Below are 15,504 nucleotides of genomic sequence, written 5' to 3'. Positions count from 1 at the left end.
TAAGGAATTAAAAAGAGACAATAGTGCTGAAGAATTTCTGTCAGGTATTGGTTATGTCCTTCGTCTGATTATGTCCTTCGCTCCATTTTTTTAATTTTTTTTTTTATTCATTTGACTCGAGTATGGGTGTAAGACAAGCTTATTCTTACAAAGAAAACACACAAGTCTGGATAAAATACCATCTGACTTTGTTAAATATTTGCTGAATTGTTTATGTTTTTTATTTAAATTTTCCAAATAGTATGTAAAGTATATCCACATGTCTGTATTTTAGCAAAAGAGCCCCACCCTAAAGCGGAGATGTTGGTGGAGGCATCAGGGACTGGGGTTCATTTGATTCACTGATATTTACAAGTTAAAGCGGATCAAATTTATGCACTTTTTAGTTAAATATGATGAAAAACCCTTGAGTGTTTAAACTGATTTTCAGGGCATGCTTCGCTGGCACAGTGGTTAGCTCACACGCACCATGTATGGTGGCCTTAATCCTCGACGCAGCCGACCCGGATTTGAATCCGACTTGTGGTTCTTTGCCGCATGAATCTCCCCCTCTCTGCCTTTCCTGTCAGCCTAGTATCCATAAAAATGAGACACTAGTGCCATAAAAACAATTTTTAAAAACTGATTTTCAGAGGGGCCTGGCAAAAATGGCAATAGTTAAATAAAACACTTTCTTTTGAGGACAACAACATCCATATTCTGGCCAAGGAAGAAAGATGGTTTGAGCAAGGGATTAAGGAAGCCATCTTTGTTAACCTGGAAAAACCATCTCTCAACAGAGGAGGTGGTCTTAGACATAACCTTTCACCTACTTACAAAGCACTTTTTAGGAACAATACCTAAAAGATTCATCTATCACCTGCCCCCACCTGAGTAACACTCCAATGAGGCATGTGACCAAAACCACTTTGAAGAGGGAGTTAACAACCCATCAGAACTCCTTAACGACCTTTAGCACCCCTCAGGTGACCTCTGCGGCCTATCCGGTCGGATCAAAGCCACCTTTTGTTCCCCTACATTCTTTGTCACACCTACAGTTTATTCATCTTACTGCTCCCCACCACTAGTTATTAGAACTCTTAGATCCTCTTGGATTAAAAGTGAGACATCTTCTAGAAAACTTCACCCCCAGTTGCCTAAACTGAACCTTTCAAGCTAGACCGTGACCTGGGTGAGGGAGAATCTTCACAGATATGCTACCAAAGACAGAAAATCTATAGTCTTACCTGCCTTTCATAATCATAATAAAGGTACAAATGGCAAATACTACCAAAGTGAGATGTGCAGATAGACTTCTATAGAAGAAAATGTGAATACTGTAATAAATACAAGAGGGACAATACAACAATAAAATGTGGGACAATAGAGGGATTAACTTTTTTTTTATAGTTTCAAACATCAAAACTTGTCTTAAGAAAACAACCACAGGAGGGTGTGCACTTATGTAAGCATGAGTAGGCAAGTTTTTGTTTGTTTTTTTCATGTCCTAGTATGAACATTTTGACTTTTTCAGCTAAACAGTACAGAACATGCCACCTTGGAGCAACTTGTGAAAAAAAAGGGGGTTTTAATTTCCAAAACATGTCATCTCAAGTCACTAATCACTTTACCAAGACAGTTTTGGTTCACCTTGATAAACAAGTGGCAACAAAAAACATTGCATCTAACAATTATTTGTACACTTCCATAAATCACATACTGTGGATTAATGGAAGTGTAGGAAACAGGTAGGACAGACAACTAAAAGTGATGACAGGCTAGCTCCACCAGATTTTGTTCTTTGTTTTAATAGAGCAATAAAATGTTTCTCAGATAGCTATAAGGAAAGACCGGCATGCTAATGGCATGTTTTGTAACAAATAGCCGGAAACACTTGAGGGAAGAGTTTGCTCCATGTGCAGGCCATGTGTGATTTCCAAATATTTGGGTTTAGAAATCCAAGATAATCCAAACCAAATGATAGCTACTTAAACAATTTAGATATCCTTGGGGAAATTTGAACAACCAGCAGGGAATTTGACATGTGTTATCAAACACTTATAACATAATATTGCTGGTAAATTTATGTACTGTAGAATAACATCAATGTTATTAATTTTGGGTAATGTTGTTGCCTTGATCCCTTAAACATGATTTAAGGTTCTATCTAAACTCTTCTCGGGGTTACAGCCACAATATTCACTGTGAGAGGTTGCCTTCTCTCTCCGGTGTTCATTAGCTTTATAGAAAGGAATCCTAAGCAGTGCAAGGGCCAGAGTCGGATTTGGAGACCAGTGGATTGCATCCCAGTAGTTGAAGATGATGTGGCTGCAGTGAAGCAGCCAGGATGAAGCTCAACTCCTCTAAAACCATGGGCTCTCAAACGGAAAAAGGTGGCTTGTCTCTTTCAGCACGGAGGAGAGTTCCTTCCTAAAGCGGGGGAGTTCAAGTATCTGGTTGATCACATCCTAATTGGCTGTGAGGTGAGAATGGAGTGGGGGATTGACAGACTGGTCGGTACAGCTATTGCAGATAATGCACCAGTCTATTGTGTTAAAGAGAAAGCTGATCAAAGGTTAAAGCAAAGCTTTTGATTCACTAGTGGATCTACATTCCTACCCTAGCCTGTGCTCATGAAATCTGGATCATAACCAAAAAATAACTAGATCCTGAATATAAGTGGCTGAAATAAGCTTGCTCTGCAGCGTAGCTGGACGCTCCCTTAGAGATAGGATGAAGAGCTCGGTCATTTGGGAGAGGCTTGGAGTAGAGTTGCTCCTGCTCCCAATTAGGAGGAGTCAGCTGAGGTGGCTCGGACTTCTTTATTAGTTACACTCAGAACACCTCCCTTGAGATTAGTTTTAGGCACAACCCATCAGGAGGAGGCCCAGGGGACAACCAAGGACACGATGGAGGGACTGTGTCTCTCATCTGGCATGGAAGCACCTCAGGCATCGTCCAGCTGTGCTGGAGAAGGTGTCTGGGGAGAGGGAAGTCTGGAAATCTTTGCTGAGACTACTGCCCCTATGGCCTAGTACTAGATTAAAAGGAAGACAACGAGTAGGAGTGTTTTTTATTTTATTTTTTTTAGGTATTATCGGTATGTACTTAAAAAAAAATGTTAACAATATTCTGGATCCTAAAAAATAAAGGGTGATACTAAGGAAGAAAACAAGAGGACAACTATAAACATTTAATCCATAAAACACATCTGTTTTTGGTTGTTTGTTCCTTTCTTTTGTCCTCCCCTCCCTTTTACTTAAGGCAATTTTTCTGAGTATTTGGTCCAATATGCAAAGGTTGTTTTTTTTATTATTTTTTTTTATTTCTGTTTTTACAGGCATATGCTCAGTTGTTCTCAAAAGTTTAGACACCTGGGTAGATTTTTTGTGTTGTCAAGAGGGAGATAATGTATAAAAAAATTTTTTTTTCTCATACAGTATCATTCACTAACAAATAATTATAGAGACAATCTCAAAAATAACTAATAAACTATGTAAAAGATATGATTTAATGAGAGTTCAGTAAATGTAAAGATCACAGATTCACCCCTCGGTGGTAGAAGTCTTGCTGCAGAACAAATCCCATCTTATCACTAGTTCTCCCTTCTGCTTTGTAGAATTTCTCCAGCTCTTTTACTTAGCGATGACATTTCTACAGCGGAGCCCATATGGATTCTAGTTAGGCTATTCCAAAAATAAGTTAGTTATTCTCTAATTAATTCATTTCTTTAGTTATGTGAGGTTGTTTGGACTCACTGTAGTGATAATGATTTACCTGATTTCAATTTCAGATTTCTAGCCAAGGGTTTTTGGTTAAAACTTATAGACATTTAGAACTGTCATTATTTCACCAACATTATGTTTAACTGATGTCAATCCTTTAGTGATCTACAGACTTTTTTATACCATATATACCTAATGGAATCATGTCCCTACAGTTTAATTTTATCAGCGGCTGAGCATCTTCGTCATCAGTGTTAGTTTTGCCTTCCATACATGTCGCGAAAACATCACACCTCGAATATCAAGTATTCATATTGTCACTGCCATCCTCTGTTCTCCAGTAACTGAAGTTCTAATTACAAAGTAGTATCTATGTTTAAAATGCCTTAGACGTTTTTGTGCTGCCATCCTGACTGATATGTTTCTAAAAAGAATGAGATCATGTAAGAGCCTTATGCAATGTACAATTACATAATCAATAACCTGCAATAATTGCAATATCATGCAGGGCATCTGGATTTCATTCCAGATGAACCAGCCTTACTCTGCTTGATTTTGGGAGTGTACTCAAGAAGACAAAATATTGACATTGAATCGAATGTCATATACAGCATAGTGTTTGTCTATCTGTGTTCACACTTAAAAGCTGTATCTGTCATATTACATGTGACCACAACTTTTGAATTATAAATCATTCTAAAGTTTTTGGATGGGGTAAAGCTTTGAGATCCTCTGCCCAGTTAGCTATAGTAAATATGCAACACCTAATGCTGACTTTTAATGTGGTATAAAATAGTAAAACCTTTAGTGACAGCAGTCCTCTTTAGTCCTTCGCCTGTGTAAAAAGCTTTGGAAGGTTTCCTTAAAGGAACCCGTTTTGTGAATTGTTACATGTTCTGAACGCTGGGTCGGCTTTAACACACCCCTTATTCATACAGGTGTGATCCACACCCTGTTCTGCCCTGCCTGCAAACATGAACCTTTTGTTGTTACAAAGGTGGCAGCTTCATAACACATAATAGAGACAAAAGAGAGAAGACTGGCTAACGCTCAGCTTCCAGACTGTTCAAACAGAGATGCATAAGATGTTTATATTAAAACAAAAGTAAAAATATTTTTTAAAATCTTGTAATTTACATTTTTTTTTTATCTCGGCACGCGACTATGGTTTACAGGGGTATGGGATTCTTTGTCAATATTTCTTCGGCAAACTTTAAAATATTAAATGGCTATAATCTTTTGACATAATGTTACTTTCACTAAGGTGGAAATAGAAGAAAAACTCATAAAAAACAATTATGCCGCTTCCAAATACAAGTGCTTGGTATTCCCCGTAACACTCTTTAATGTCCGGACCAAACATGTACACGCAACTCATTGCTCAAACCAACCTACAGATCCCAAACAGAAGCGTTTTTTGGTTTTATATAAAAAAAGACCACCTACTGGGACATTATTTGTGCTCAGAGGAACCACAGAAACTACAAACCTAAGATAGTTCTCATTATGTTAATATCTGTGATGTCTGTATCTTTTGAGATGCTTTTGCTCAAATGTCTTAAATATCAAAATCCTTTGATAGTATATTGCATAAGGGTTCATCTAAAATAATTTGAATTTCAGTGAGAAAAGTTATTTAAGTATCTTGAAATAAATTGAATAATATAAAGATGAGTTATGCAAAAAATGTTTTATTTATTCAAAGTGGGGGGTTTGCCCATTTTAATACCTAAAGAAAACCAAAAAGATCATATTAGAAATTAAGAATACAGCACAAGACTCTACAAGACCCAAAGGAGCACTTCACAGATGTGTAGCAGATAGGTAATATTACATAATATGCTTACAAGGAATGCCTAAAGGTTGTAATATTGAAATGGCACTTTTAATCTTAGAACTGTGCCTCATTGGAATATATAATTATATTCATTTAAAAAAGCTATATTACCAGAGTTAAAGAAGAACAATAGGAAATATTTCCAATGAAGAGATGACCCCAGCCTTAAAAGGATTGTGAGGCAAAGCCTATGTAAATGTTTGGGGGATTCAGAAAGTGTGTCCTGCAGCTTTAGGAAGTGTTTCAATAGCTAAAACCTTAGTTTACCTTGTGTGAATAAACTCCTGGACCAAAGACAGTGTTAATAGTGTCAACTTTACTAACTGGAAACAAAATGCAACTGTTACTCAGAGAAAGAAAGTACTCTCATCAGATGAAAGTAACTTAGTCATTTAATTTAAAAATCAAGTTCACAGAGTTTGAAGGAAACATGTAACAGTCCAAAATGCATACCACCTTCCTACTGCGGATGAAATGAGAAGCCATGTATTCTAGTGGCGTTCTTCCACCTGGGTTTTATCAAGTCAAAACTCAGAGAAACCATCGATAGAGATAATTCAGAGAGCTTCATGCTTTGTTCACTGACAAGCTTTGCAGAGATGCTGGTTTTATATCTTTTCAGGTACTATAGTGGTACCTAAACCATTGATGACTATAGTAGCACTGCGTTTAATTGGTTAGCAAACTGAACTGGCCAAAACTCCACAGATTATTTAGATTCTCTAGAGGAGGAAGAGAAACAATAGAGCCAATGATGCAGATGAGCTAAAGGCACCTGAAAGTTGGTTTCTGTAACACCTCAGAACAGCTATTATGGAATGACTCCATGCCACATCACCAGGAGAGTTGGATCTCATTTTTTATGAAAGCAAATTATCTCATTAGTTTTCATTATAAATAACTGTTTGAAACACTTAAACTAAAATTTAACAAAACTATAATAAAATTTGTTTGATTATGAGCCATAACATCTTTTTAATTATATAATAATTTGAAATGTACTTCAAATTTGGTATATTGAAGCATGGTTAACTTTTACAGTAGCCAAACAGTATTCTCAGAATGCAAAATAACAGTTATGATTTAATTTATTAACTAGACCACATAAGAAATACATTTCATGTGAAAATTACGGACCATTTTACCTGAATGTAACAGGAAAAAAACCATTCAACCTTGAAAGAAAAACTACGCTATTTTATGTTTTTGACTTTTAATTGATTTCTTCGGGGCAGCATTTTACTCACTGTTATTTTAGAGTTGCTTTGGATCCAGAATGTTTACCCTTTTACAAAAAATAGATAAAGGAGCCCCTCTGAATTCTTTGCCAGAATCTCGTACCTGTGTTAAAATTATAATTCAGTTAGAACCAATAACAAAAATCTTTCCAAAAAAAACGAACATTTGACAACATAAGAAAACTAAAACAGGCAGTTAAACAACACACAAAATTTAAATTGCAATTTGGTGCTGTGTTGTTAAACAGCAGTTTATGACAACCTTCTTTCACAGTCTACACATTTTATCCATTGTTTAAATTTTACGAAAAAAAGATAACGGTTAAAAGGTTAACTCATGTGAGAACCACAACTTTCTGTGTCAGCAGGCTTTAAAGACGTAATGTTTTCAATACATATCTACAATCTACTGAACACTGTTAACAGTTTGCTAACATAGATTTGACTGTTGTGCCTGTTAGTGTCATATGAAGAACAGTATCAAAGGATAAACATACTCCTGCACAAGTTCACTCTAACAAAAATGACCACATTCATAGCAGGTGTGAATCAGCAGTGAAAGCTCTCAGGCCTCATACAGCGGCGTGACCGTGCCGTCCTTCCACTCAATCAAGATCTCTCCTCGATGTAAGGTGGGCGAAGAGTGTGGAAAGTGCATGGCATGTTCCGTCAGGGTGGCTCTTTCACTGATTATAGGCGATCCTGGAACACTCGTCTCTGACCTTGGAGTGTATGACTTCAAGACACAAACCACTTTCTTCCTCCTGACACAACAAATAAACAAGAGTAAAAAGATAGGAGAAAGAAGTAAGCAAGCTAAGCAAACATATTCTTTAAACTATGTAAAGGAAAGCTGCATAAAGCTTTCTCTCCCCAATTCTTTCCTGAGAACAGATCACTCGGGACAAACTCTTTCAATAACACTCCATAATGTGTATGTATTAAGTAACCATTAGACATGACAACAGATTTTGATAGAAATTGTAATATTACTCAGATCAGAGTATTGCTTCACAGTTCACATTTTATAAAACTCCGGTATGCCACATCATCACATTATTACATCATACATGTTTGTAAATGAGGACACATCCATGGCATAACAATTACAGAATGTCCCCGATAAAAGCACAGATAACTCACTGTTAAGAAAGGTCTGTCTGTGCCCCCATTTCATTTCCAAATCTTTGTTTTGTACATAATGAATATGATAACTGCATATTCTGACAGAAGAACTGACTTAGTTAGATAAACTACTAGGGAAAACATTCATTTTGACACGTAACAGGCAGGTATTATTAGGACTCAACAGGCTCACATAGCATCAATAAAAATAATCCTAATGACTATAACTTCATGCTTTAACTGGCTTTCTTTTTCAACTCAAGACACTACTTTGCAATAAAAATAAAGACATTTTTCAGTCATATACATGGACGTTAAAGCCTTTTTGAGTTTTTACAATCCTTCCTGCAAACTTTGGAACCAAATTACAGCTCCGGAGACTACAGGGCTCTGGGAACTGTCCGTTAGCATTTCATATCTACATCCTTACCGTTTTCGCAAACAAACCATTTATCCCTTTGTATTTAAGCATTGCAAATCAGTTTATTTTTTGTTCGTAGTTAAAAGTTCGTGCAAAACTAAAAATACCCTTTCAACTATTTCGCATTTTTTCCCACAAAACAGATGCAAAGTAAACGGATATTAATGTGTTTTGTTATTTCCATATTATTGCAAAAGAATACATACTATCACAAGCATGGTAGGTACTAGAGTGTATATCAGAACACAATGTTAGGAGTTTCTGGATCTTCCGCTTATCCGAGACCAGGTCGCTGGGTTATGCAAAATCACCTCAAAAAAAAAAAAAAACAGTTTGCAACCACTGTCTGCTGAATTGCACAAGCAAATCGCTATCAGCTATAACACAGAAACCATATCAGACCCTTCGTGTGACAGAATACAAATCTCCTGAAGACATCCTGCTCCCCATGAATCATGGTAATAGCAGCACGCTACAGTGGGAGTTCTTCTATCTAGCTAGACAGTGGGGTTAGAGTTTATACACAGGCAAAGGGATAAAAACAGAGCAATAAAAAAAAAGAGAAGGGGTGCAAAATATCCAAGGACTTTCCTTACAGCAGGCACACAGCCAGACCTTTATGTAATATGTAAAAATGCTCAGAGCAAAATAAATCTTGCAGCTATGCAGGATTTACAAAATTTATACTCATAGAAGCTCTTTACTGCATCTGATTAAGATTAAGCTATTCTGCCAAGAAGAATACAAAGATGATAGATACATATCCCAAAACACTCTGAGCTGTAACTGCAGAGAAAAGTGGTTTTATAAAGTACTGATTCAGGGAAGACTGAATATATACTCATTTTTTCAACTTTTTATTTATACATTAAATTAAAGTGTGCCTAATTTTTAACTCATATGTATAGCCTTGTGATGCTATATTACCTAAAATCCCAACATGGTTCATTTAAGGTTGTGGCATTGAGGCCAGGAAATACTGAAAAAGTTTAATAGCTATCAATCATTCCACAAAGCCTTGCAGGTTATGGGATAAATCTTAGAGACAGATCATTATAAAATGGGGATTTTTGACATGTAATTAAATTTCAGCCTGATTTCTTTTTCTATGGAAATTACATTGCACCACATTTCCTTTGGCACTGTGGTTCTGATATCTGTTTATGTAAATGGTTTGTTGAAAGATTTGGTTGGATAGTTCTGTTGAAGATCAACAAAGATGGAGAAACTGCTAAAATAGACACTACAGACTTTATATAGACATTTAATGCTAATATATAATAACTGTTTTGATTTTTTTTAAAGACAGGTATTAAGAGCTATTGTGAGGAATTACATGTAACTCTAGAATTAGGCAAATAAGACGATGGGTTTAAGAGGGAATTGAGGATATGGTTGTTATCTTCACTTAACAAATTGATTACATTTTCAGTGTTTGTGTATTGCAATCCTCACCTGTTGGAATACACACTGAGGATGAAAATTGCAGTTCCTAGGACAAGAGCCAAAGAGCTCAACACCAGCATGGTTATCTTCCATCCCATTCCTGCACATACAGTATAGATATGTAAGCTGACCAGTTTAATTTTTTTTTTATTACGCTAGATTTTATATTTTTGTTTAAATAAATCATATCTGAGTCTGTAACTGAGTCTTCACAAGTGCTGTACCACATTCACAGAAACATTTGCTCACCATTATTAAAGAATTATCTCCCCCTAGTGGTTGTGTAAAGCAATTACAGTAAATTAGGAAGTAAATAATTGCAACCTGACTTACAACAGAGTATTAGTAACAAGTTCAACCCTTTTGTGAATTACAGTTTGCTGAATTTACCATAATCCATAGTGTAAAAAACCATGGTGGGATCTGCTGGAGATTTGGTGCCAAAGGGATAAGGGATTATCCCATTCTTTACAGAATAAGCTTCTGTCCCGTTAAAGCCCATTATACCTGCAACTGGACACGAGGGGAAAAAAAGAAGACCCAAGTTATTAAGAAGCCTGTATTGAAAATAAATGATTAAACCCTTTTTTGGGGGGATTAATTAGAAAGCAAACATACATTCTGAAAATTTAGTGATTTTCAAATGCTATCAAGTTTTGCTGAGTACATATTGTAGTTCTGCACATTGTTCTTATGGTTGAAAACACAAATTCTGAGCTAAAGTACAAGAGTTAAGAGTGGATCATGTTTCAGTCAATCAGAAAAACCACTGGTGGTCTCATCATAGGGGGATAATGGCTGGATCATTTGTTTTTAGAAGAAATGGTCTACATACATTTCTTTCATTAGCTTTTGCAACTAATTTGCCACATTGTAAAGCATCATTAAAATAAAAGCTTCTCATGAGCAATACTCTAAAAGGTTTTGGTGGCTGATTTAGATACATTAGCACTTGCAGCAGTCTAGTATTGATTTTGCTTTAAGTTGTGTTTACAGCACTATGAAAACAGGGATTCCTTTAAACATAAAAAAATAGGTGAACCTATTTTATATCCCCACACTAGGGTTGTCAAAAGTATCGATACTCAAAAAAGATACTGAAATGTTGTATCCGGATACAATACTCGTTTTTAAAAGTATCGATACAGTGCTACCACCAGTGGCACCTAAGCAGTCATTCATCTAAAGTGCAGAATAGAGGACAATGCACTTTCAGAACACTGTGTGATTGAATAATTCTGTGCACTTTTCAGTTTCAGACCTTTTTTTTTTTTTAAGAGGTGCAGCTGCTGAGAATTATTTTTGTTTCTTAACCGGTTTGGCTAGTATCATTGTTATGTGTGCAAAGCATAGCCAAGGAAGGAACACTTAATTTTAATTTTATACGTTTTTTATCAAGCTTGCTTAATATTGTGCACAGCATACAACCTTTATTGTATCTATTTATTGTATTTTATTTATTAATGAAAATATTTCTGTAGAATTTTGGAGTCTTTGTTTTTATCCTTGTGGTATCGAAAATGGTATCGAGTATCGAATATTTTCCTTAGTATCGGTATCGAGTTGAAAAGTTTAGTATCGTGACAACCCTACCCCACACTATTACTAACTACAGGAATAAAGCAAGCTCATTATATTAATTACCTGGGTACATTTTAGTAAACTAAGTTTCGGCAACTACAAAAAAGGATTAAAAAGAGGACAGCTGGACATTTGAAGTCTGACCACCTTCCATTTAAGCCTGTTTGGTGGTAGATCAGCAATCTTCATCACACTGTTTTCAATGCAATTCACAAATGAATGTAGCAAACAGATTTAGGAGTAAGAATCTGTTTAGTTCTTACATGGTTTCTCATGCATGGGTCTTTCAGATGACAGAGTTTGAGAAATCTCAGTTTTTTCTTCCTTCAAATGATGAGATTGGTTTTCTTTATGGTCTCTCCTGTTACACAGCGTCTGGTTATCAAGAGCGCGCCACTTGCTGCCCTGCTTTGCAAAACAGAAGGTATCATGAGATAAAATAAAACCAACTAAAACTTAGCCACAAGTATTATAAGAGAGACTGGGACTACCTGCTTATGTTCCCTCGACAGAAAAACTAAAGAGGAATCTTTTGTTGCACTTAAGTGAAGCCTATTCTCTATCAGAGTAATATGGCCTTTCTTTGAGCAGGTCCATGCCTGACCACTCGCCTCTCTTTCTACATCGTCTGCCAAAGCTCCATCTTTGAAAATGCAGGACTGCAGAACAACACCTTCATACTCCTCCCTCGGTGCGGTCAGACATTCTCTGGTGTGTTGGTTGATGAGAGCTTTGCCCCCTGGTAGCCAGTGCCATTCTTGTACAGTTGAATATGTGTTGCACTCTCCCAGTGTTACTTGACCTTCTTTTTTTCCTTCTGGCACCTGCAGGCATTTACCCAGAAGCTTGTTCCGGATCTTTAATCCAGACGCCCCTAAGAAAGGAACATAAAGCAGCTGTTTTCTGATAAGAAATTCTGTATACAACTAAACAATCTAGTATGCGTTATGCATAGCGGTTGTGGAAGACTTTTACAAAAGAAAGTTCCATTTCAATCTGGCGAATTAAACACCACACAGAACCAATGTGAGGTACATTACAATAGAAAATGACATGAAGATAAAAGCTAAAACTAGACATGAACCAACCAATAAAAATGAGGTTAGTAATCATGAAACAGGGGTAAGAGCAGTATTATAAACTGGAATTAAGACTATGTTATATTAGGATGCAAGTGATTTGAAACATTTGCTTATTTGTTGTTTTAGCAACAAATTAAGATATAGAAATCCTATTAGAGCAATAAAGAATGTTTATTTTTAAAAGAAAAAATGTTTACTTATTAAAATGTATATATGCACTAAACATGCCGTCAAGATTATTATGTTTTTGGGTCAAGAATAACTTTATCAATACAACACGGTATGAAGGTGATCAGCCAGTGGCATTGTGGAGATTTTAAGGCCCAGGCATTTTAGTAGTGGCCTTCTTTAGGTCATCTGTATTGCTGGCTTTGGTGTATTTATCTTTCTCTCCTTTAAACAGTTAAAGCATAAAGTATTGTCGAAAAATAATGACTGCAATGACTTTTGGGTCCTCCAATCACCACAAACCGTGGAAGCTTCATGGGTGGGATGCTGAATCTCTGCCTCTGTGTTCAATTCATAAATAAGATGGAAAAAATACTTTTGTTCAGAACTGGGACTGGTTTGGGAGTAGCTAAACTAATTCCAGGCTAGGATATGTCTGTCTGTAGCTCTAGACCAAGGATCTGCAACCTTTCAAATCCAAAGAGCTATTTTACGCCAAGCTCACACCTTAAAAGCAGATTGGTCAATACAAACAAAAGATTGGTTGGTTGGATTTTATCTATCTACCTATCATTCTGGATGGTAGTTATGTGTCCAACTAATTATTTGGTTAAAACAACCAATCTAATTGGGATTTTTTTAAAGAAATATATATTGGTAAAATGGCAAAAAAAATACAAAATTTTTACCTTGACCAAAATATTGGTTAATAGTGTAACAACATTGAAAGCCAGGACCAGTGTTTGAACCACTAACCCTATGATTGCAGGGGAAACTCATTCATTAAACACCACTGTCACCGCTAATGAGTTTTGGGACTTACTAATAGTTAATCCTAATGTTACAAACAAGATTAATGCCAAGATTAGCATGTTGTGCGTGTGCACATCGTTGTAATTGTTCTCTATGTACATAACTAATATACACTACTCTTCACTACGGCCAAGCATTTAGAGTAGTAAACCATCAGTTACCATTTCTGTTGGTTGTTTGGTTAAATTGGTTAATCAAAAACCAATGGCTATGTCATTTTCAGACCAATATATTGCTTAATCTAACCAAAATTAGTTTAACCAACTAGTTGTTTTTCCAACCAATCCATTCTTAGAGTGCAGCTAATTTAATTTCATTAAGATCCGCAAATATTACATGGCCTTCAAATAAAACAGTACTTATTATATTGGTTGTAGGAACTTCTTATGCCATTTTATGAAGCAACAAACAGTTTTTTGTTTAACCCTTTAACACCAAGTGTATCATATTTTTTAAGACCTCTACATATTTAGTTTGATATTTAAAAAACAAACAAAAAAAAATGAACAGCAACCCTGGTTTACGCAATCAGAAACTCACAGTGAATAAACAATGCACTGTACAGAAATTTCTAATGTATCATAAATGACATAACTAAATAATCTAATTTAGATTATTCCAAATTGGTGGAGTTTTTTTTTTTTTCTTGTCAGAATGATGAACAGTTTAAAAATGTGTCAATAATATAATGGTTTGTGTTTTAAAGGGTTAAAATAAGGATAAAGATGATGAATGGATTATTTTTTTTACTGGATATTATTTAAAAGCATTAACACACAGTTTCCAAACTAATAACAAGAAATATAGTACTAAAAACATATGTCTCCTTCTTTAAAATCACTATAATGAGAAAATTCAGTTAAAATATTCTTTAGAAAAAAACACTAAAGCTTCAACTAATGCTATTTATTCAAAACCATTAGTCGGTTTCTTGATTATTTCTGGCCAATATTAAGAGCCATTGTAGAGGGTCCATAGAGCTACCTGCTGCCATGGGTTGCAGAACCCTGGTCCACAGAGAATGAATGCGGAACCCATGAATTGTGAATCTCCATATTATGGAAAGTGCTGTAGTTTCTATTGTTTCCACCAAAGCTTGGATACATTCCTGTTGCTGATGCTTCTTTTTCAACAGTTTGTTTTTCCACTTAACTTTCTGTATTAGTCACACAACACATGCTATTTTTTTTTTTTTTTTGAAATGTAAGATAATCATAACAGCAACAAATATACGTAACTCTAATCTGGGTAATTAATGTAACAAGAGTTGCACTTTCTTTAGTGGGTTATTGAACTAAAACAATCTGTCATGTTATAACTTAGTGCACCTTATGTTGTTGACTAAAGATTTTCAGTTCTTGATTTTAAAACACCTGTAATTGACATGAATGGCCCCCATCATGGAGAACAACACAACAATGAGCTACCAAAACTAAAAATCATATATTACAAAGAATATTTAAAATTAAGGCCAGGATGGAATTCATTCTTAATTAGTTAATATTTTAATTTAAAAATCTTTAAATAAATGAGTAATTAATCAAAAATGACTACCGTTTTACCTTATGACAGAGGGAAACTTCAGTGTTTGATTTAAATTCTTGCCTGAATGCTTACAGCAGATGCATCAGGGTTGTACCAGCATTTTATCAGACTTCAGGATTTTTTTCCACGTGTTTAAATTGTCAGCTCCTAGATCTATTTATTTCAGGACATAGGCCTATTGTTGACAAATTAAGTCTAAAACAACGCTGCTGCTCGAATAGGTTAGTCTACTAAACTGTGCAAAGTTAGATTTGATTAAACCAGCGGAAATTACACACTGCAACAGATTTTACCTCTGAAAATGACAAGGATAAGGAAAAAGAAGGAAGGAAGCCGATTTCCTCGCATAGCGACAGCAGTCAAAGATAAAAACTTGAGTTTTCCCCAGAGAGCTTCTATTTAGCAACAAGTGGGAGGGGGCAAAACTTCCCACAGTCAGTGCGCACTGCAGGGAGGGGACGCGAAATAAATGTCTTAAAGGGGACACGCAGATATATTTTTACCATTTAAAGTGACTTAAACTGTGAAATATTGTCTTAAACGT

At 35.7% G+C, this 15,504-nt stretch overlaps 1 protein-coding gene across 1 annotated transcript; it reads right to left on the bottom strand.

Annotated features, from left to right (window-relative positions):
- Positions 1 to 5,416: 5,416 nt before the first annotated feature.
- On the bottom strand, positions 5,417 to 15,372 carry LOC107104073. Its single transcript, XM_015403988.1, has 6 exons — positions 15,254 to 15,372; positions 11,844 to 12,226; positions 11,616 to 11,757; positions 10,162 to 10,284; positions 9,781 to 9,871; positions 5,417 to 7,543 (listed from the first exon to the last, which is right to left on the bottom strand). Exons 1-6 carry the CDS (start codon positions 15,306 to 15,308, stop codon positions 7,345 to 7,347), a joined length of 993 nt encoding a protein of 330 aa, XP_015259474.1. The 5' UTR covers positions 15,309 to 15,372; the 3' UTR covers positions 5,417 to 7,344.
- Positions 15,373 to 15,504: the final 132 nt, after the last annotated feature.

The sequence above is a fragment of the Cyprinodon variegatus genome, unplaced genomic scaffold (assembly GCF_000732505.1).
Source record: "Cyprinodon variegatus isolate N-32 unplaced genomic scaffold, C_variegatus-1.0 Scaffold1606, whole genome shotgun sequence".
Taxonomy (NCBI): domain Eukaryota; kingdom Metazoa; phylum Chordata; class Actinopteri; order Cyprinodontiformes; family Cyprinodontidae; genus Cyprinodon; species Cyprinodon variegatus.
The sequence above is the reverse complement of the archived record's forward strand: the minus strand, read 5'-3'. Positions and strand labels throughout refer to the sequence as shown.

Coding starts and splice junctions, on each gene's coding strand:
- LOC107104073 (XM_015403988.1), bottom strand. CDS start 15,308: ATGCGAGGAAATCGGCTTCCTTCCTTCTTTTTCCTTATCCTTGTCATT. Junction 12,227..15,253: donor TATCCTTGTCATTTTCAGAG/GTAAAATCTGTT, acceptor TTCCTTTCTTAG/GGGCGTCTGGATTAAAGATC. Junction 7,544..9,780: donor CTCAGTGTGTATTCCAACAG/GTGAGGATTGCA, acceptor TTGTTGTGTCAG/GAGGAAGAAAGTGGTTTGTG.